Source organism: Ciconia boyciana, chromosome 23 (genome assembly GCF_034638445.1).
Source record: "Ciconia boyciana chromosome 23, ASM3463844v1, whole genome shotgun sequence".
Classification (NCBI taxonomy): domain Eukaryota; kingdom Metazoa; phylum Chordata; class Aves; order Ciconiiformes; family Ciconiidae; genus Ciconia; species Ciconia boyciana.
In genome coordinates this window covers 4,386,528-4,407,400 of record NC_132956.1, presented here as the reverse complement: position 1 = coordinate 4,407,400, position 20,873 = coordinate 4,386,528, and the positions used below count along the sequence as shown (strand labels likewise).

At 52.9% G+C, this 20,873-nt stretch overlaps 2 protein-coding genes across 4 annotated transcripts in view; one reads left to right on the top strand and one right to left on the bottom strand.

Annotated features, from left to right (window-relative positions):
* The window catches only part of LOC140643356 (uncharacterized), a 15,077-nt gene extending 9,337 nt beyond the window's left edge, over window positions 1-5,740 (bottom strand). For all 3 annotated transcript variants that reach the window (XM_072845019.1, XM_072845018.1, XM_072845020.1), the window contains exons 1-3: window positions 5,623-5,740; window positions 2,225-2,616; window positions 156-492 (exon numbers count right to left, since the gene is read on the bottom strand). The gene's annotated coding sequence lies outside the window, so the exon portion shown is untranslated. The remainder of the gene's footprint in view (window positions 1-155; window positions 493-2,224; window positions 2,617-5,622) is intronic.
* Window positions 5,645-20,873, top strand: BAK1 (BCL2 antagonist/killer 1). Its single transcript, XM_072845021.1, has 5 exons — window positions 5,645-5,760; window positions 12,264-12,399; window positions 12,541-12,684; window positions 14,874-15,054; window positions 15,248-20,873. Exons 1-5 carry the CDS (start codon window positions 5,673-5,675, stop codon window positions 15,350-15,352), a joined length of 654 nt encoding a protein of 217 aa, XP_072701122.1. The 5' UTR covers window positions 5,645-5,672; the 3' UTR covers window positions 15,353-20,873.

The window sequence follows — 20,873 nt, the reverse complement described above, 5'->3', positions numbered from 1 at the left end:
GGTTGGTGGTGGGACCTCGAGCCCTCCTGGGACCATGAGTTCCTCTGCAAGCACATGCTGGGAAGAAGGCAGACCCCTTGCTACCAGGCTGATGGGAACAGCCCCCATTAGCTGATTCCTCACCTTCCTCTGCTCCATGATTAGTCTTACCCCACCAAAAGCCATCTCTGGCCAGGGCACATCTCTCCCGGCCCCTGTCCCCCGCAGTCACTGCAGGCACCCTTTGCTTCACCCTCCACAACCTGCTTTTCATTGGTGTTGATGCAGCTACCACCCTCGGAAAGGTCTGCCAAGACCACGTCCCCAAAAACCTGCATCTCCAAGGGGAGAGGACATCTCTGGAGCCAGAGCAGGGCTCTCTGCAGTCAGGGGCCCATTTTCTCCGGCAAAGCTCAGGCAAGAAGTCAAGGATTCCAAAATCTCTCTGTTCGGCTCTGGGGCAGGGAGTATCCCACAGGGCATGTCATCTCAGGGCATGAACAGTGCTCCTACCTACCATTGGACAGACAGGTAATTTGATAATTATCAATCAGGCATTTATACCAACCCCAGACCTTTGCTTATCTGGCATTTTTCAGCACCAACAGTGAAGTCCCTGGCAAAAGGAGCCAAGGGGAGCAAAAGCAGCTGGGGCAGCTTGCTGAGCCAAAGGGCCACCTCCAGCGAGCCAGGGGAGCAAAAGCAGCTGGGGCAGCTTGCTGAGCCAAAGGGCCACCTCCAGCGAAGCTGTCTTGCTCTCCAGGGTGACTCACGCCCTTTCCTCCAGCCACTGCAATTTTTTCCTAATCTCAGTGGATTTCAAATTTCCTAAATCACTTGGTGTGAACCACCTCTGCCACCACTGACTTTTTTTCTGGTGGATCAACACAGAAGATTCCTACTAGAAACCAGAAATGCTCTAACAATGACTTTAACAGGGTTCCTGGCCCTACCTGCCGGGGAATCTGACAGAGGGCAAACCAGTCCTGCTAAGAAGCTGCAGCCTTAATAAAAAGGTCAGAAAATCACTGGAGAACCCCCAGAGAAGCCGAAGACTCGGGGGAATCGCAGCGAGCAGGGTGCCGGGATGCGCTGGGCCATCCCTGCACCACCGGGCTCGGCAGAGCAGCCCCCAACCCTGCTCCCAGCAAAACCGCAGCCAGGCGAGGCCCCAGCCGCACCCCAAGGCCCTGAGCACCCCGAGGAGCCCCGCTGCCCTGCACCCGCACCGCAGCCGCGTTCCCACGCTCCGGCCGTGGAAGGTGCCTCTAGAGGGAGCTCAGCCCTGCCCCGCTCCGTGTCTGCATCTATGGTCTGGGGTTGGGTTTCTAATTTTTTTTTCTTTTTTTTTTTTTTTTTTCCTCTTTTCCCTCCTCCTCCCCGGCCTTGCTCGCTTCCTTCCCCAGCGCTGCGCTCCGGGGAGGAGGCAGGAAGGGAGGCAGCGGGGATGGAGCAGCTCCCCGCCGGGATGCGTTAGCTCCCCGGGACACCCCGGCCCGCCTGGTCTCCGCCGGGACGCGGTGAGTAGCGGGGGACCCCCCCCCCACCCCCCGCCCCAGCTTCCCCCCGGGTCATCTTTATTCAGCGGGCCCGGCCGGGCGGTGCCGAGGCTGCCGTGAGCCGGGGGAGGGATGCACCGGGAGCCCCGGGGGAGCCCGGCAAGGCGGGAGGGGTGGGCAGAGCCGCGGGGCCTCATCCTGCACCGCCCGGTGAAGGAGGTTAAAGCAGGGGTGCCTCAGCGAGCAGCACTCCGGTGCGTGCAATAGCTGGGCCAGGGCTGAACGGTCTCGCTCTGAGTTGATCATTGCCCCAAAGAGGGAATATTGCCTCTTTTAATAATATTTTCTCCAGCTGTTTTGTTTTGTTTTTTCCCCCTGCAAGGCCGCGGGGGTGACAGCCGCACCCAGCATCCCCATGCCAGCGCTCAGCGTAGGGGTTCAGGGTAGACAGGATTGTGTGAGCTGGCGGTGGGAAGCGTTGTGCCACGCTGAGGACCAGGGTGACATCCGTTTCACCCCGCTCGGGGCTGTGACCTCAGACAAGGACACGGCATGTGTGGCTTTGCAGGCTTGCTGCGCGGCTGCCTGCACAGCTTCCTGCCCAGCAGCGCCAGGGACCTCGGGGACTTGGGCGCGCGGGGTTGTGGGGGGACCCTGGCTGCAATATCTGCATCTGCTGGGGCTCGTGGGCCAGCTGGACCCTGGTGCCATGCTGGGTGGGTAAACCCCAAACTGGGCAAACTCACCTGTTTGCTCTTGTAGGCCAGGCTGGGAGGAGCAGGGCTGATCCTGCACTGTCCGTGCAGGGATGGCAGCAGGGCACAGGAATCCTGCGGGATCTCTGACCTGGAGAGGGTTAGCTGCCCTGCACGCCGCGTGATGGAATCGGTCCCATGCAGGGGCCCAGGGCCAGACCTGTGAAATGCTCGTCCCAGAGGATGCTCCATGCATTTCCTGGAACAGGATCTTCATAACATGTTGGGGGGTGACTTCAGAGCCCCATAGCTGGGCTTGTTCATAGGGATTATGGCTGCTCCTGCAGATCCTCTCCCCTCCTGCAGCTCGCAATTCTGCCTCTCGCTCTCTGGGCCAGTCCCATCATCTTTCCTGCACCCAGGCACTTTCCTTTGGCGAAAAGCTGGGAGAAGTGGTGAGTGTGTCATGAGGGCACACAGGAAATATGTTAGAGACCTTTAAGCAAAGGAGATGAGGGTGAAATATGAAACAGTTGAGGCAAAGGTCTTTTATTTTATTAGGGAAGCCTGGCAGGTTCCAGGAAGGCCGATTCTTTGCATGGCATGTGCTCGTTTATAAAGATAAGACTCCTGTGCCATCTTGGAGGTATTGCTAAATCCACATCCTAGGTGCTGCCTGCTGCTTTTAACCCTTTGCGGCCTCCTACAAGAGCAAAGCTGAATCTTTCAGCAGCTGCTGAGAATTAGACACTGCTTCCAGTAACCTGCAGCTTCCCTCAAACCCCTTCTTGAGCCCTGTCTCAAGTTCTGGAGAGCCTTCATTTTCTGCATTCTTGGGGTCTTGGGCTGTCTTTAAGTAGATGGGTGTCATATCCTCCTTCACGCCCCTCCCTGCTCTCTTCCAGCACGGTATTCTCTCTCCTAACAAAGGGGGAACGGGGCAAATCAAAGGGACATTGGGCTGGGAAGCAGGAAGAATGTGGGCAGCAGCACTCTCGATACTGGAGTGGATGGTCCAAGGCACTCTGACCCCCAGCAGAAGCTGGCAGCGAGCTACCTTGGGCGTTCACTTCGTTTGCAGGAGTGGGAGTTCAAGGTCCTCCCCAGGGAGCAGGTTGGGGACCGGCAGCGTACGAACGGGGACATAGCTACTGGTTCCAGATGTGCGTGTGTGCAAAAAGCGCTGCGGTGTCCTGTATTGCAAGAAAAGAAAGCGCTGCAAGAAACTGTATTGAGAAGGAAACTGAAAATGAAAGTTCCTCTTAAATGACGGTCACAGTCGCAGCCTGCTGCTTCCTAAGGGTTTGCCAGACTGCAAGTGTGAAGAATCACATGAGTCAGCTGCTTCTCGGGCACTGGACTCGTGCTCACCAGCCATCCTTCATACTTGGTTTGCAGGTCAGGTTTGCATCAGAAATTCCATCATTCGTGGCTGAGGTCTCGGTCAGAGGCAGTGGGTCGATGTGAAACACAACTGGTTGCACCTATAGACCAAACTGTAAAAGCTCCAGAGGCAGCCGAACTCTTTGGCTAGCTGCATCCGCATCCTCCCCAGCGTTCAGTGCAGCCTCGCGTTGTAGCAGCGCAAAGTGCAGTAGAAGTTCATACTGCTTCGCCTACCCACGAACTCCAGAGAGCTGCTCTGAGTCTCATCTTGCTTCCCCTTGAAAGGCACTGCGGCCTTCCTATGCAAGGTGGGCTGCAGCTGTAGCCCTGCTAAGCGCCCGAGGAGGGGCTGGGGATGGCAGCAGAGGAAGCACAGGAGGGTTTCCTCTCTGGAGGAGGGGATGGGGGCACGTTCACCCGCTCCAAGCACTCCCTGAGCTGTCTCCACCACATCCTAGAGCAGAGAAGAGCAAGGAGAGGAGCAGCTCTGGAGCCTGGGTCTCTGCTGATCTGAGCAACTGGGAGCCAGCTCTCCTCCCAGCTTTACCCTCCGTCCCAACTGCTGAGCCTCATCGTGTTTTCAGCTTTTCCTTGGATGGGGATGTTTGAGGTTGGGGAGGAAAAGGGAAATCCTGTCCTCGGAGGCATGTAGGAAAAAACAGCATCTCCATCTGTGTGTCACTGCAGCTCAGGCTCCCTGAATGCAGCTATGCAAATACACGATGGCTTTCTAAGCCAGGCTGATAAGCTTCGCATTTCCAGGCCCCCATCCCCACCTTGACTGCAGGCAGTGCTTCGCATTACTGCTTATGGTCTCAATTTATTTTTTCTTCTGAATAATCTTCAGTGTGAGGTTGTAAGCTTGGACCATGTGTTGTACTTCTAATCATGACATAGGTGGTTATTTATCCATAACTGGAGGTTTTTAAAATTTTTGCCCAGGGTACAATTTAAACTTCTGGGTGTTGATGTGTCTTCATGAATTTAGACCTGGTGCAAATCAGAAAACCTACCAGTTTAGCCTGGGTTTTAGCCTGTAGAAGTCTGGCCTGGGAACATGTACTGGCATGCCAACAACAGGCTAGGAGCTGCAGCGAGCTCTCTCTAACCCTGACGGTAACTGCGTGGCCTCACTTCCTTCTCTGCAAAAACTAGGGGGTGAGGTCAGTGTGACAAGCAGAGGGGTAAAGGAGCTGAGGACTGCGATAAACCCTAAACCACAGGTCTGGGTTTAGGATACCTCTGAAGTTCAGGGGCAGTACGAGCTGTGCATTTGGTTCTCATTTGATTTATTGCACTTGATGTTCATTTAAAACATAAAGAACAGGGGGAATTAGAGCCTCTGGATGTGGGAAAAGAGAGACCTCATCTCTTGTAGAAGTTGTGGAAAACAAATTGGAGGTCAGGCCAGGAGAAACGGGCACTGTTGCTGCAGCTCCGTGTGGGAGCCGCGGCAGCTCGATGCGGTCGCGGGTCGGTATGCTCTTGCCGTGCTCTGAACCGTCGTGGCTGCAGGTGAGGGTAGCAGCATTTTGGGTGGAGCGGTGGAGCCCCATGATTCAGCTCCCAGACACATTCTCTGGGTACAGCCAGGGAGTCCCAGAACCCTTTGTGCTGTGATTCATCCTGGCGTGAAGCCACTGCAGATGCTGCTGTTGTCTGGGCCAAGTAAGAACCAGTGCAGCCCCATGGCACTTCCTGAGCAGGTCAGAAGATAGCTGGCAGGTTTGCAGCAAGGGTGGGGAGGTGGTGAAGTGGGGGAGGGAGTCGAGTTGCTTTCCTCTTCTGGCATATAAATGTCTGCAAACACGTTACTGAGAAGAGTCAGGAAGAGAGAAGAAATCTAGGCAAGGGACTTGGTGTGGCCAGGAATCGGGGAGAGAGTGTGCCGGGAAGGGAGGAGCCAGGTCACTGGCAGAGGTAAAAGCAGGCAGCATCGCTCCTCTGAGCACTTGGCTCAGCCGAAGGGGCTTCCTAAGGCTGGCCTGGGAGGTGTGGGAGGGAGCAAGGGGCCGCGGGGCTCCAGTGTCCCGTGCTGGCTGCTCATAACCTGGTTCACTTACTGTCTCTCGTCGTTCCAGGTAAAGCTGATACTCCCAAGCATCTCTCTGCAATGGCCTCAGGGAACGACGGTGACCCACCGAGTGCCCACGGACGCCGGGGAAGCAACGGGCGCAGGCTGTCACAAAAGGTCAACTCAGGTAAAAAGGTTGCTGTGATATTCACGGGAGGAGGCATTTTCAACCCATTCTTTCTTTTTTTTTTTTTTTCCCCTGCTGTGTTTCTTTGAAAAGATTTTTTTTTCATATCTCCAGGGCCCTTTGCAAGACTGGGATAACAAATCAGTTCCATTAAGCTGTGCTGAATTGAACTGGGAGAGCACACGCTCAATGCTTTGGGAGATGCTTGGCAGGGGATTAGCACGGTGGGCAGCGAGGGGGGCTTGAAAGGCACGGAGAAAATAGTGTGCAGGGAGCTGCTGGGCTGGGGTACGCTGGCAGCTCTGTGCAGGCAGGCTGAGGCAGGCATAGCCGGGTCCCACAGGGCACAGGGGTTGGGGCATGGGGCAGATCGCCCTGGCTGGCTGCAAGACATACGGCTGGTGCCCAGTGTCATTTACTTTCCCTTCCCTAAGCACAAGAGAGCGAAAGGTGCTTGATGTTTAAAACACACAGAAAAACACGCCTTGCTGCGCAGCACCTGGTCTCAGGCAGTTCGTTTCAGTCTTGCTGCATCGGCTGCTGGATGAAATCAGGTCTCGGTGTGCCTTGGCATAGCAGCAATGAAAAGTTACGGCTCACCAACATTCAGAAGCGGTTCAGTCCATTGCTCGTGTGTGCTGAGCCCAGCAGACTGTGTAATTGCGTTTCACACTAATGGGTGAAACTGGGAACGGGGCCGAAAGGAACCCAGGAAAAACCTCAGCTCCCACTTCATCCCAAAATGATAAAATGCCGCTGCACAGAAAGCTGTTAAACATGGGTGACTTAACCTGTTTTGCAGGTGGACTTGTAAATAAGGCTGAGTCACTGCAGCTCTGTCAATAATGGAGATTAGAAGCTATACCTAACTGTTTATGTATTTGAGCTCAGATCCAGCTCAGAGCTGTTATATTGGCCTGATTATGTTATTTATACTCTGGTATTGCCTGGACTCCTCTCCATCTCGGAGTACCATTTGTGCTAGATCCTGCACGAATACACTGGAAGAAAAAAATACCCTGTCCTTCCCTTACTGAAGTCTACAAGGTATGAAAATAAATAAATAAGAGCAGTTGTTCAAGTATGCTGATTTCCTGTTGAGGCCAATGAGATGCTGATGTGAAAACCAGTGAGAGGATTGGGCCCTGAATTCTAACCACACTGTTTTACAGTCACACTTCCTGTACACTCGCAAACACTTACTGGCAGTACTGGCATCCCTCTGCTTCCCAAAACTCAGGGGGGTCCATCTGGAATTTGGAGGTGGGATCTCTGCACACCTCTTAGGCAGAAGCCTCATGGACTCCAGTGGAAACAGAAATGTGCAGCTTCCACCAACACGTGCTATGGGATTACGGGGCGGAAGAAGGCTTTTGTCAACAGGTATTAAGCCTGGTTTTCATTTAAGGCTTGCTTGCTCTGTTTCTTTATCTTTGGATGTGGTAGGGAGTGAAGAGATTTATCTGCTGCTCAAGGATTTGCTTGAGCATTGTTCTGAGCCCTTGTTGTCCCAGCCGTTGCTTAGGGCATGGACAAGATGCTGCTGTTTCTGTCTAGGTTAGGTGGCAATTTGCACTTGTGGTATTTTTAGGGCATTGTAGACAAAGGCAGGAGCTTCGTACTCCTGGCTATATGTGATGAAGAGGAGGAGCGACTTAGCTCATGAAGAGTCATACAAAGGCGAGCAAACATTGCAGAAGGAGGGGTGAGAGGCCCAGCACCGACAGTGCTGGGCTGAGCTCAGGAAACAGGGCTCATACTTCAGAAAATTAACCTTGCCCTCCTTCAGCTCTCATCTGTAACATGGGGGTGGCAGTGCCTCCTTGTTCAGACGTGCTGCCAGGGTACGCACACAGCTACAGGAGCGGTTTGGAACATCAAGGCTCAGATCTGTGGGACAAGCCATGGACGTGGCTGTCCTCACACTTGCAATAACCATGCCAAATGCAGCTCAGCTCCCCTACACTGCGGAGGGGCTAGTCCACGTGGTGAAAATATTGTTTATGTGGTCACACTTAGCTCCTGCGTGCACCACGTAGCTGGAATCCCAAAGCACTTTGTTGAGAAAGGTGATGTATTGCTACATCCACTTACTACTACTAGGGAAATGGAGAGAGCTTTGATGCAAGTCTCTGCAAGGATGTCCAAGGTGTCAGGGTTGTGCATGGAAAGTCCAGCCACCCTGACTCACAGTTTGGAGCGTCAGACTGGCAATTGTTCTCTTCCTCAGATTATGTGGGCTTTCTCATCTGTCTGTGTGTGTTTAATACTCACGGAACATACCTAGAGAGGTGTGGGGTTTGGTCCTTGGTTGTTTGTCTTAGCTCTGGACTTGATGTTGCATGTGAAGCAACTCATGAACTGATAAATAGTTGCTTAGGGACGTTAGTCATGCATCCGTGAGCGCCTCTGTGTCTTCATCTCCAAGACCACCTGCAAAATGAGTAGGAAGAATGTGACCTGCCTGTTTAAGCCTGGGTTCTCATACATTCTGTACAGCAACCAAAACCATTTAAACACGCTTTGCTCTTGTCTGGTGCCCATGCAGTTCCTATCTCCAGCACAGACACAGAGTACTGGACTTCCCTGTTGAACTGCATCTCCCATCGATATGTCATTTCCGTTTTTAAAAGGGGGAAAAAAAAAGTCATCCTTCTGATGGCTGTGCTGGGAAATAACTCTGCTCTGGAATTGCCTCGTGACTCCTTTGTTCTGGCCTGCAAAGGATGCCCCAAAAAATCTTGTATGAAAAAGTTGGTGGGGCAGAGGCAGATGCATTGCCAGAGCTGAGATGCCCACCCATCTCGGGGGCATCCTGCTGAGCACCGGGCCCAGCCTCCCTTTGCAGATTAGCAAATATGGGACAGGTCTCAGCTTGGGCAGCAAAGTACCAGAGCAAAACCGTGCTGCAGCCCCCAGCCCCTGCTATAAGCCTGCAACTCTGGTTGTGTTGGTGGGACACCATTGAGCATAAGAGTTAAAGCAGATTTCTTGAGTCCAGTACAGAATCTGGACCAGAGAATCTCCCTTACTGACAGATTAATTTCTATGTTAAAACCAAGGGTGTTTGCCCATTAGCTCTGCAGGGAGGCTATTTGGGAATATTGCTCCTCTTTTGGGTGGGAAGATACTTGTTCTAAAGAGCAGGGGAAGGGCTTTGTGCTGTGCAGATGCCTCTGGGGAAGGCAGTTTTCCATTTACCTGTCTAGAAGCTCTGCTCTTGGGTGCAAGCTGTGCAGGATTATGCCAGCATGATGCAGTATCAGGTTGATCAGCCGGTGATCCTAGATGGCATTGCTATTGACAGGCAATAGGTTTCACAAGGGGCTGCCTTGCCCGGTGGAAGCTAACCCAAATCCATTAACGCAGATACTGCTCATCCCACACTTGAATTGCAACTACCATGAGGTGGAGTCAAACTTCCCCTCGAGGCAGGAATCTCCAGAGACTGTTCTTGGTTCCATGGAGCCATCTTCTCCCTTCAGAGCCTGTTGCTGTTCTCCCTCTGTGCAAACAGATGCACCTCTTAGTGTAGTTACTGCCTATCTCCTGAGCTCGAAAGGGATGCTGCCAGGTTGCATCTGTCATTATTACAGTCTGTAGCAGGGCTATTTAATTTAGTTGTAACAAGGTCTGATGGATAACTTTGGTGAGACCTGCCAGTTTTACCATAGCACAGCTGCTCCCCGGGAGATAGGAACAGTGAGAAATAAAGGATCTTGCACAGAAGTGTAGATGTTGCATGTTTGAGACTGGCTGGGGTCTGGTCAATGTTGTCTACGGTGTGGATCCAGGCAAGAGGCTGTTGGGGTAGGTCTGGTCTAGATGCTGAGACTGCGATGAGGACCAAGGACGACAGGGTCACTGCTTCATGCAGTAGAAGCAGAGCAAGTCCTCCCTTGCAGTGTGGGGGTTCACAGCAGCTCGTAAACCCCCTAACACAGCCCCGATAATCCCACAGGGAGCCCAAAGATCCCAGACGAGCTCCAAACCACTCTCCTCCTCTCTGCTGCTGGTACTGGGAGCCCACAAAGCAAATCTTGATCCAGATCATCTTCCTTTGAGTGGGAGAGATCCAGAGATGGTCCCAGTGGGTGCTGTGGGTTAACACTTCGGGGGGAAAAAGATGTACATTCTCCTGTCTTTGTGTTACTAAAAATAGCGCCTGGGGTAATTAAAACCAGGGATTTTTTTGGTACACTTATTTCCTCTTTTGTTCTCGCAGTGTGTTTACCCTGGCTCTTGCTGAAACTGTGAGTCAGTTGGTTTCATTTTCTGGCTCTGGGTGGAGCGGTCACTGGCTCCGCTGGCTGCTCCATAAGGTGGGATTTGTTTACCGCCAAATAAACCCGTTCCTGCAAAACAAAAACCAATCCCCTGAAAACACAGCAACCAGGGCTTGTCACTTCCCTTCACCTTTATTTACCCAACCTGAACTCAGTGTAACCTGAGTCTCTGCACAACAGGTCCTCTTCCTTCCCTGCACCCCATCTGGGGCTGTGCCCCTCTCCCCGGAGCCCCACGCGGGCTGTGTAGATGTGACCAGCCGGAAAAACTCTGCGACGAGCAGTGCAGCATGCTTTGGAGACTTGGATACAGAATTTTATGGGGCAGCGCTGCCAGGCCAGCTGTGTCCACCAGGCCAGGTCCTCACGTCCCAGCCCTGGGACATTGCTTGGGCAGGAGCATCTCTGCATTGGAAATGCAATTTGCAGTGGCCAGAGAACTGCATGGCCAGCCTGGCGGGTCGATATACTGGGATACTGGGAAAGGGTTTTAGCTGGGTTGGCTGCAGTGAGCTGCACTGCTGCTAGACAGCGTTGCTGGTGCAGATGTGCTGCTGCATGTCACCAGCACGCCTTGCAGGACAATCACCTAAAGCCACGCGTCTGCAGGGTCCTGAGCTTCTGACGTTCCTCCAAGTAGCTCGTTTACCTGGGCTTTGCACCTCGTTTAATGTCTGTGAATCTTCACCCTGAATGGTGATACCCTGTCAAAGGAGCAGGGCTCCGATCTGTCCACACCATTTCTGTCCCCTAAAATTTTCTGTCTTAGAAAAGAAACTGGGAAGAACCGTGTTACCAGGACCTTAGGGCCAGCTCCCCCTGAGCCCTGTGCGGTGACTTAACTGGGTGGCCAGTTGTTTGGGAACCGGTGGTCTAGCCCAGATTGCTTCTCGAGCCAGCCGAAACTGAGCTCTAATCAAAGACATCCCGTGACAGATTGGGTACTTTCCCCAGGAGCAATGTAACGCGTGTGATAAGGTATCGGTCACCATGGTACCTACAGGACTGAAACGCCTTGCCGGGGCCTCCCTGCTCTGGAGGGGGCAGGTCCTGGCCATGTCCAGACCCTTGCTCTTCCCCGAGCAGCACAGGCACAGGGGAAACGCATGCAGGTCTTGAGCCGTTTGCAGACGGGCACACGCTTGTCAACGCCGGTTGTTTCTGACTCGCTTCCTGCTCGTGCGGAGACGGGTCAGTTTTCGCGCACTGCTGGGGTGACATCACTGTACGGGCGCGTTCTCCCGCTGAACCCTGAATACCTGGCATGCCGAGCCCTGCTTGTTTACAAGAGCAGAGGAAGGAAGCCATGGCACCCAAAACCAGCCCCAGCCTCCCCCCACAACAGCCCCAGCTTGCACCCTGCCTGGCTGCAGCCTCTCCTGCTCGCTGTGCAATGGGCTTATTGCTTCCACAGGTATTTGTTAGCAGAGCAGGGGATTTAGGTGTCTGCTCTCACACAGTGGCAATGGACGTGCTGGAGCAGGCGTTCAGTTCAAACTTACCACCTGGCTGTTTATCTGCTTTCAAGCGCAGGATGGGGAGTCACCAATCTGGGTTACAGTTTGAGTTATTCAAAAGCTCCTCTCCTTTCTGTTCCTGCCAGCAGCCCGTGCAGAAGTCGCAAACCCTGCCCTGGCATTGCCGCTGCCGGGCTGATGGGTGTATGTGAGACCAGTGATGTGTGATTGAATCAGCAAGGAATTATACTAAAATGACCAATTTAACTTTTGCTCATGATGTCATTGCTGATGCCATGCAAGGGCACAATCGCTGGTGACATTGAAAAACAAGATTGTTTGCTGAGGGTTGATGGGCAGCACTAGACTGAGCTTTGCCTCCAGTTTTGGGTTTGGATCTGAGATTTCTGAACTTGTTTGTGCTGAACTTGTTTGTTTGTACTGAGAGGTGCTGTCACATGGAGAGAGCTGCCAAGCAGAAGTACTTGAACATCTGGTTTGTGTTGTGGTAGTCCTGGAGCTGTCTCTCGCCAAAAATGGATTCAAAAGGTGGGCTTGTGCCCCTAAGAACGACTGGCTTCAAAATTAGTTTTCTGAGAACTAATTTATGCTGGATTCTTTTTGTTTTGTTGCAAAAGGCCAGTGTTAATACAAACAGCACAAATTTAGGCTGAAAATGAAGGAATGGTCTCTTTCCGACTTGGGAACGGGGGGAGATGAGCTTCTCCCTTGACTTTTCTTCCTCTTGTCTCTCTCTCAGAGGACCAGGTGGCAAAGGAGACAGAGGAGGTGTTTCGGAGCTATGCCTTCTACCGCTACCAACAGGAGAGAACGGAGAGAGGGGAGGAAGTGCCCATGGACCCAGAGATTGTGGAGATCCAGCAGAAGCCGGGCAGGTAAAACTCTGATACCAACCGTATGCACGTCCCTCAACCCCATCCTGAGGCAGGCTCCTTTACAGACCCACCCCTTGGTCCTGCTCACCAGTCTTGCTGGGAAGGCAGACCCATCCATAATGCTGTCTTCCCTCTGCGCAGCACTGGGAACCTGGTGGGAAGGCGCCTGGCCATCATCGGTGACGACATTAACAAGCGGTACGACGCAGAGTTTCGCTGCATGCTGAAATCCTTGCAGCCCACCAAGGAGAACGCCTATGAGCACTTCACCAGAATAGCCTCCAGGTAAGGCTACCGGCTCCCTCAGCGTGGGCTGGATGCCTTCTCCTGGAGGAGATCAGGGAAGGAAAAGTCAGACGGGGTGCAATACAGTCAGTTAAAGCCTTGCCCCCACCCCAGAGCAGCTGCTCCCCTGGCTCTGCCCCAGCACACGCACTCTGTCAGTTCAAGCTTCACCCACCGTCCCTGGGTTGAGCTCCCAACAAGCTCACCGTGACGCTTCATGTGTGTTCTGCCTGTCTGCTCTTGCTCCTGCGCACTGTTTGGACAGTCTTCACCTGACAATCATCTCACAGTCCTTGCACAAGCTGAGCAGGGTCAGAAAGTTTGGGGGACATGCCTGAGAAGCAAGGCCTGTGCATCAGTAGCCAAGTGAATGTCCCAGCTCCCATTCAGGGGTGCAACCAGCCCCGGACCAAGGCAGAGCTGCTGCTGCTCCCACTGCCGCTAGCTTGGTAGCTGGGAAGTCCCAATAGGTCAGGCTTTCCAGAGGCACAAAGCAGATGCAGCTGCAGGCTGTGGGGCTGGGTAGATACTTACCGCCCTTGGCGTGGTCCACATGAAACAGGATCGGACTAACTCAGGATGGGGGATGCTCCACAGGCTTGGAGAGCCTGCAGGCATCTCATGCAGGCAATGCACGCCCAGCTCTCCCACTCAAAGCACAGCAACAGGGTGAAGAGTGAAGACAAACATCTGGACAACTTTTTGCCCTGATTGCATGAGGTAGAAGCTTGGATCGAGGCGGCCATCAAGGGGTTCAGTCCTCACCCCTCTGTGTCTGTAGGGAAACCAAGGCACTATGCATGTTAAATGGTTTGCCCAGGGTCATGCAGAAGACCTCTGGCCAAGCCAGGAGAGAAGCCAGGATCTCTGGGTTCCCAGGACCCAGGCTCCCATCGCTCCTCCGAGCGTGCCTGGCTCCGGAGCAGCCCCATCCCTGTGCACCCTCCGCTCGGTGTTTGTTGTCTAACTGCCTCTCTTCTGTCCTCTTCCTGCTCCCCTGTCCTTGGGAAGCCATGCTGCGCTGTTTTCACCGCTTTGCCAGTCTGAGGCGGTTAACGCACCGCAAACAGGTAAATTAACCTCTGTCCCTCTCTTTGTGCTACCTGTTTGTCTGTTGTTCCTTCCCAGGCTCTAACTTCCCTCTCCCTCTGCAACCTGCACGGTGGCAGCCCCATGCCAAGGCTCTGCAGAGAAGACCGTTCCCTTTGGCTGGGCAGACAGGGACTGCCAGGAACAGGGCACAAGATTAAAATGCAGAGCCTGAATCTACTCTTTTTATTTTTTTTCCTTTTATTCCTTCTTGCTTGCCTTGCTGGAAACCAGGAAAAACACCTTCAAAAACTGGTCTAGATAAATCAGTGCCAAACCTGCAGACAGTGATGCAGTTTGTGCCCACAGCAACCAAAACCTGGATCAGGAACAGTAGGTATTGACTAGGCACATTTTGGGGCCCCCCCCAGCCCTTGGGAACATCAGTCTAAGGCAAGATCAGATCAGGTTTTCGTCTTGGAGGGGTCTGTCTATGCAGGAAAAGGGAAAAAGCCTGTTCTAACATGCTTTGTCCTTAGATATATTTAAAATTCCTGACCTCCAGGCACAAGTGAGGGATGCTTTGGGGCAGGTGGGTGGTAGTTCCAGCTCCTGGCTGCATGTGTAGCAGCTGCTGAGCTTGCTGCAGCCTACAGCCTGACAGCTTAAACCACCACCAACTCCAGCTTACCTTGTTTAATAACCTTGCCCATGAAAATACAGGACCTACAGGCAGCTGACGTGCCCTGCGTTCAGGTGGAGACCTGAGGGAAAGGCAGGAAGGCGGCAGGTCAACAACCACCATCCCAAAGCTTCCACTCTAACAATTCAGAGCCTGTAGCTGTGTAGACAGGATTTGGAAATTTCCTTTTCCCTAGGACATCCCTAACCCACCTGGCTGAGGCAAACAGCGGTTGTGACCGAGACTGTGTTTGTTCTGCTCTGAAAGCACATCCTGGTTATTGGAGGCCACGTGTCGCTTAGCCACAAAATCACTACGTTGTCTGTGTGGCTGGGATGCACCTCGAGGACTAGTGCAGCATCCCCAGCCCTGCCCTGCAACCAGCGCTGCTCGAGAGCCCGTGGCCTGGGATGCAGAGACTAGGGAGGTCTGAGCCAGCTGTGGCAGTGATTTAACCAGACCATCGGCTTCGTTTCAGCTTGTTCGAGAGCGGCATTAACTGGGGCCGGGTGATTGCGCTGCTGGGCTTCGGCTACCGCATGGCCATCCACGTCTACCAGCACGGCATACCAGGTTTCCTCCACCGGATCGCCCGCTACGTCACCGAGTTCATGCTGAGGAACCGCATCGCCCAGTGGATCGCCCAGCAGGGAGGATGGGTGAGCCAGCGGGAGCGCAGGGCTGTCCCGGGGGGATTCGGGGGCGAGGGGAGGCAGCTGTGCTCCGGCCGGTGAAAGGTGCAGCCCGGGGACTACGGCACTGCTGAGGCTGGTGGTGTCACCCGGGTGCAGGCAGAGCAGCAACCTGGCCCACGCAGATCTAACATGCTCTGGTTATTCTGTCTCCCGTTAGGTGGCTGCACTCGATCTGGACAATGTTTACATGAAGTACATGCTGGTGGTGGTGGCCCTGGTCATGGTGGGGCATTTAGTGGTACGACGCTTCTTCAGGCCCTGACTGACATGGGGGCAGAGGCTGGGGGGTCCGGCTAAGCTCTCTCTCAAATCTCTGCTCTACATTGACATCTCCCAGGAAAGGGGGGATTCAAGAAACCTCTGAGAGAGAGAGCAGCTTGGACCTGTGACCCTCCCGCTATGGGGCCCAGGGTCTCTGCCATCTATGGAGACACCACCAGGAGCTATGGAGAGGAGCGGGGGTGGGGGGGTGGGGGAAGGTTCAACTTTGCTGTCTCTTTTATGCCTCGCTTCGCTGCTGAGGACAGAGCATCACTGTGACACTCCTAGCATGCAGCAGTGAGGCAGGAGAACTGGCTCCTCTGGAGTCAAGAGTCTGGAGGAACAAATGTGTTGTAATAATGCCTGTGTGTGTGTGTGTGTGCGAGCGCATGGGTCTTGTCTGCCCTTCGGGGCAGGTGCAGAGCTCCCCATTTGCTAATGGCTCGAGTCTAGACCATGCCTGCATTTGAAGAGGGATTGCAGCCTTGGTTGCTGCAATTGTCTGTAAGTCACTGGAGGGGCAAGCTAGCATTAGAAAACCCATGTGGGGCTTGCTTTCACCTTCCCTCTATTCCTGAGCCCAAGTACTTGAGCCTTCTCTTTCCTTCTAACAAGCATCCCTACCCCTTTTTAAAAGAAACACCCTGACTACCTGTCATCTGGCAGTCAATGGTAACATCTGGCAGCGCTGTCAGGCAGGTTTTCCCTGCTGCAGCCTGAACCTGGAGACCTGCAGCTCTCCCCTGGCTGATGCAGGTGCTGGGGTGCAGCCTCGCAGCCCTGCATGGCGTGCCAGCAGACCTAGGAAGCGCCAGCAGGTTTCCAAACACTAAAAAGCCGTGGAGTGACTAACGGTGCGTGTAGGCAGCCTGCCTCTCTGCCTGCCCTCCCTCCAGTTCTGCTGGGGGCTTCCATTCAGTAGACTTGAGTGCTGGCAAACGAGCAGCCCAAGTGAGACCAGTTGGTCTCCCTTGCTCTCAGTGGGAGGCACTGGAGTTGCATCCCATCCCTTCATCAGCTCTTTGCCTTCTGAGCTCAGCTGGGCAGGATGGTGCAGGCATGCCTTGGTTAAGCCTAGGGCTGCAGTGTTTTATAGTTGCCCAGACAGCAGGGCCCAGCATCTTTGAGAAGTGATTTGACCTTGTTCTATTGATGACTAATGCTTAAGCATAATTTCTGGGGGAGGGAGGGAAGCAGGCTCCACTCTCCCATCCCAAATCTTTCTGACTTTTGCAAAATAGGGGGAGAGTCCCAGTGTGGACCGTGTGGTTTAGCTCTGTTCTTTTTACTCCAGGTTGCTCTGTAAGCCTTGAAACTGTGACTGGCTCTGTCTGACCCAAACTCACCTTGTTCCAGCATCACCTATCTCAGGTCAGCCAGCTGGGGGAGGGAGCCAGAGGGACCTCAGAGGTAGGAAGTGAGCAGTGGTCCTATGTCTGGGCTCCCCTCCTAATGCAGACAGAGCCCTTCTGGGCTGGAGCCTGGGACAACGGGAGTAGCAAAATCATAGCCCTAAAGAGGCTGAGCCCTCCTGCCCTCTGGGGCCTTTCCACGATGGCTGGAGCCGGGAAATTGCCTGCTATTGCTACTGCAAAACGGGCTGGGTGACCACAACTGACAGTGCTCTGACTCATCTCTGTGGCATGGGGATCACAAACCGTGCCCGGCTCGCCTGCAGCCCTGCCTGGTGTCACCTTCTGCAGCGACCACCGTGAGAGCCCAAGGAGGGTCAGAGGGATCTTGAGAGCAGCCCATCTGCCCCGCTGTAACAAAGACGTTCCTGACAGACATCTGTCTAACCTGTTTTTAAAACCCTCCAGTATTGCCTCCCCATATCACTCATTCCTACCTTAATCTTTACCTTCAGATAGATTTTTTCCTCAATGCCTATGCCTTGCTGCAGTTTAAGCTTGTTACTACACGTCCTGTCCAAGCACAGAGACAGGATACTTTACATCCTTTCTCCTTGCAGCTGCAGAGGCTTAGCAGGACCAGCTGTAATTTTATAACACGTCCCTCATGTTCCTACCTCTTTTAACATAAGAATAGCAAACCTTTCAGCCTATTTCCATATCAGGGTCTTTCTGTGCTTATCATTTTGACCCTGACTGTTTCTGCAGTATCCCTTTCCCTGGACTGTGCTTAATAGAAAGACATTAAAATATTTGCTATAATATTCCTCTTCTATATATCTCTGTTTTGGTTGCTTTATTTGTTTTACCTGTGCTGGGCAGCACAAATCTCCAGTGGATTGTCCATGCTCAGGTTTTGTGGCCGTGCTGACTCTCTTTGAGCAGCTGAGTGCTCACCTAGCTCATTTGTCCCTTTGCAAGTATATTTCTTTGCATTTATCCACACACAACTTCATTTACCATCGTGCCACCTGTTCACCCATCTTGAGCAGATCTTGAGATTTCCTCAAGATCTTAAGACTCTTCTGTGGTGTGAACCAGTCTAACCAACTTAGTATCATCTGCAGTTCCCCATCCCCTCACCTTACCTTTTCTGGGGGAAAACACCACCAGATGGAGCCTTTTTGCCACGATGAAAACAAACTACTTAATTGTTATTTTCCTTTTCTCTTAATCAGCCACATTATAGATGTGTCACTGTCCTCTAGGCTAGTTCTCTGGTTTGGTTGTCTCTCCAGCAGGACTTTTTCAGAGGACCTTGGAAAGACAACAGTATATCAGCTTTTATTCACTACTTCACCGACACACTCCAAATCTAACAGATTGGAGAGAACTTTTGCTTGTACAGAAAGCCATGCTGCTTGTAATTTATTCTCATCTTCCAGATAAGGTGTTTCACCTCGCAAACCAAATTCAGCTGTAAGGCCAGCAGACTTTAAATAAAGAACATTTTTCAGCTTTATGGTAGATGATCAAGCCTTAGTAAAGTCTGTGATACCAGGACACAGAAGGGAACTTTTAAAATAGGTGCTGTAGCAAAGAAAAGTTTCCATTTTATCCGTTTTCTCAGGGGATTTGCAGGGAGGACTGTCTCAGGATATCAGCATGTTGTCTCCCTCTGCTCTCACCTCTCCCAGCCTTCCTGACACTGGTTACCAAGTGGAAAAAAGCTTGAACTGGTACTGTGAATGGGTGACTGGTCTGTAGTACTGTGTCCTGTCACTGGATGGCAACAGCATTGCAGGCACAGCCACCCGGGTGCTGGCTCCGAGGGCAGAGAGGGGCTGAGCTCCCACGGAAGGGGAAACCTCCCCTTCCAGGTCCCCCTCTTTGTCCAGGTGACCTCGGTATCCATCAGCTGTGGTCTGCACACCCAGAGCTGTGGGCGTGCACCATGCTCTGACCCGTAGCAAAGGCAGGCATCACTGGTTTGTACTGGACTGCTGTTGGGAAAAGTGTGAGTGCTTTAGGGGGGGCAGGAACAGGCTAAAGCAGGGTTGGATTTGCTGGGCTCAAAGTAGACCAAGATGAGAAGGCTTGGCCCTCCCCAGAAGCTGATGCTCTGTGTAGGGTTGGTGGGCCCTCTCCAGAGAGCCGCAGCCGGTATCTACCTCGAAGCCCCACTCAGCAGAGTTTGGGCAGGGGGCCTGGACAAGGTACCACGGGCCACCTTGACTATATGCAGGAGGCTTTTGCTGTGGGACTGGCAGTGCCAGGAGCCATTTTTACAAAAAAGTATGTCTCTGCTATAGAAGTAAAAGCTCTAAATAAAAGTATGTTCTTAGAATAGCCCAGACTTCCCTTACAGGGCTGAATCAGCCAGTTTATTCTGCAGGGATAAAGCCCTGATCAACTACAATATTTTTTAACCAGTGTAAACTTTGTTTAACCACCAACCCAGTCCCATATTGTAGCTTGTGCGAAAGCAAGCCCATCTAATGCACTGAACAGTGGTCTCTCCCTGCCGCCACCTTCCTAGCCACGGTGGTGCTACTGGGGATGACTGCTGCCGGGGTTTGGCTTCTTCCCCTGGTGAGCAAGGGAAACAGAGTTGGGAAGCCCTCAACTGGAAAATGAAGGCAGAAGGTGAGGAGAAGGCTCTGCCACGGCTGTTCACAAGGAGAGGACTGTTCACTAAATCATTTGGGTTGGAAGGAAAGTCTCACCCCCACTCAGAGCAAGGCTACCTGAATCACTGCAGGGTTTGGTGGACAGCTGCTGAGCAAGTATGCCATTTTTCTAGCATTAGAGACCCAAGCTGGGGTTGTGTCTGAGGAAGGACTGGTTCTCTGTGACGCTTAGAACTTAGCTGCACCCACTGGTACCAGTGCCTGCCTGGTCTGCTCACTCCTAGACTGGGTAGGGAGAGGAACCAAAGAAAGGCTTGTGCTATTCCCCTCTCCACCCAGACCCAGGATCAACTGGTGGGATGGTTTCAGCATCACAGTGCTCAGTGAAGGCTGAGATGCACCCCAGAAGTAGCAGAGAGGGGTGCAGGCTGTCCAGGTAGTGGTGCCAGTCCTCGGGACTGGAGGAACCGTACGTGGATGCAAGTCAGGGCAGCAGATTGCAGCCCCACTTGAGGCCATGAGCTCTGCACCATAGTTCCTTGTGCCTCTCTCTGCTGCCTCCCTACATATCAAGGGGTGCAGGGAAGAAAGGGGGGTTCCTTTTGGTGAGGATTTCTTTGTGCAAGAGGCTACCCCAGGAGAGGTGTTAAGGGAACGTAGCACAGGGAGTTGACCAGACAGAAAACTCTTGGTTCAAGCAGAAGCGTGTGCGTTTGGGAGGGTGGGCAGAGGAATTTCATTCAGAAGGTTATAATGGGTGCATAGAGAAAGGGGGAGAGTCTGAAGGAAGAGTCTCATTTACTGAGCCTATCTGAGAGCATTTTTTACTCCCACCCTCTCCCAGCTCTTTGCCTCTGGATGGATGAATCTGCCTGAGCTATTAGTTTGCTTGTCAGAACCACCTCCCCCTTCTACGCGTTCCTCACACTGCGAATCAAACCCTGAGCCATCCCTGCCAAACACCGGGTGCAGCGGGGTTTGGGCTGGCAGGGACCCGCGCTGCCCCAGAGAGACCAGTCTCTTCATGGTCAGGACTGGTGGCAGTCTTCTGTGAAGCTCTGTGTGATGGGGTTTACACATATACTTGAAACCACACTATCACTGTTAATCCTGGTTCTTCCTTGCCGTTTTCACAGTGTCAAAGCACACGGTGTTTCACACAGCTCCTTTCTCCGTCCTTCCAGGAAGCCCCAGTCTCTCCCAGCACTGCAGGAAGGGGATGGGGTATATGATGGAGCAACAAAGCATGCTTTGCACTGACTCTGGAAGGGAGGGACTGGTAAACACCTTTTCTTTCCAGGGGGAGGAGGAGAGGAAGACCACAGGTTGTCCCAGTAGCAGCAGGGAGATGGGGAACGAGCTCTGCCTGCAGGCCAGCCTTTCCCCAGTGCAGGTCATCTTTAAATGGCAGGCAAAGGGGCTGTGTGGAACATGGTGGATTGCTTTTACCTGAAATAACATTTCTTTCACAAATATTCTGTTTTAAAATGATGTAATATATATATAATGTGTGAAAATAAAAATGGTACATGCAAACTTT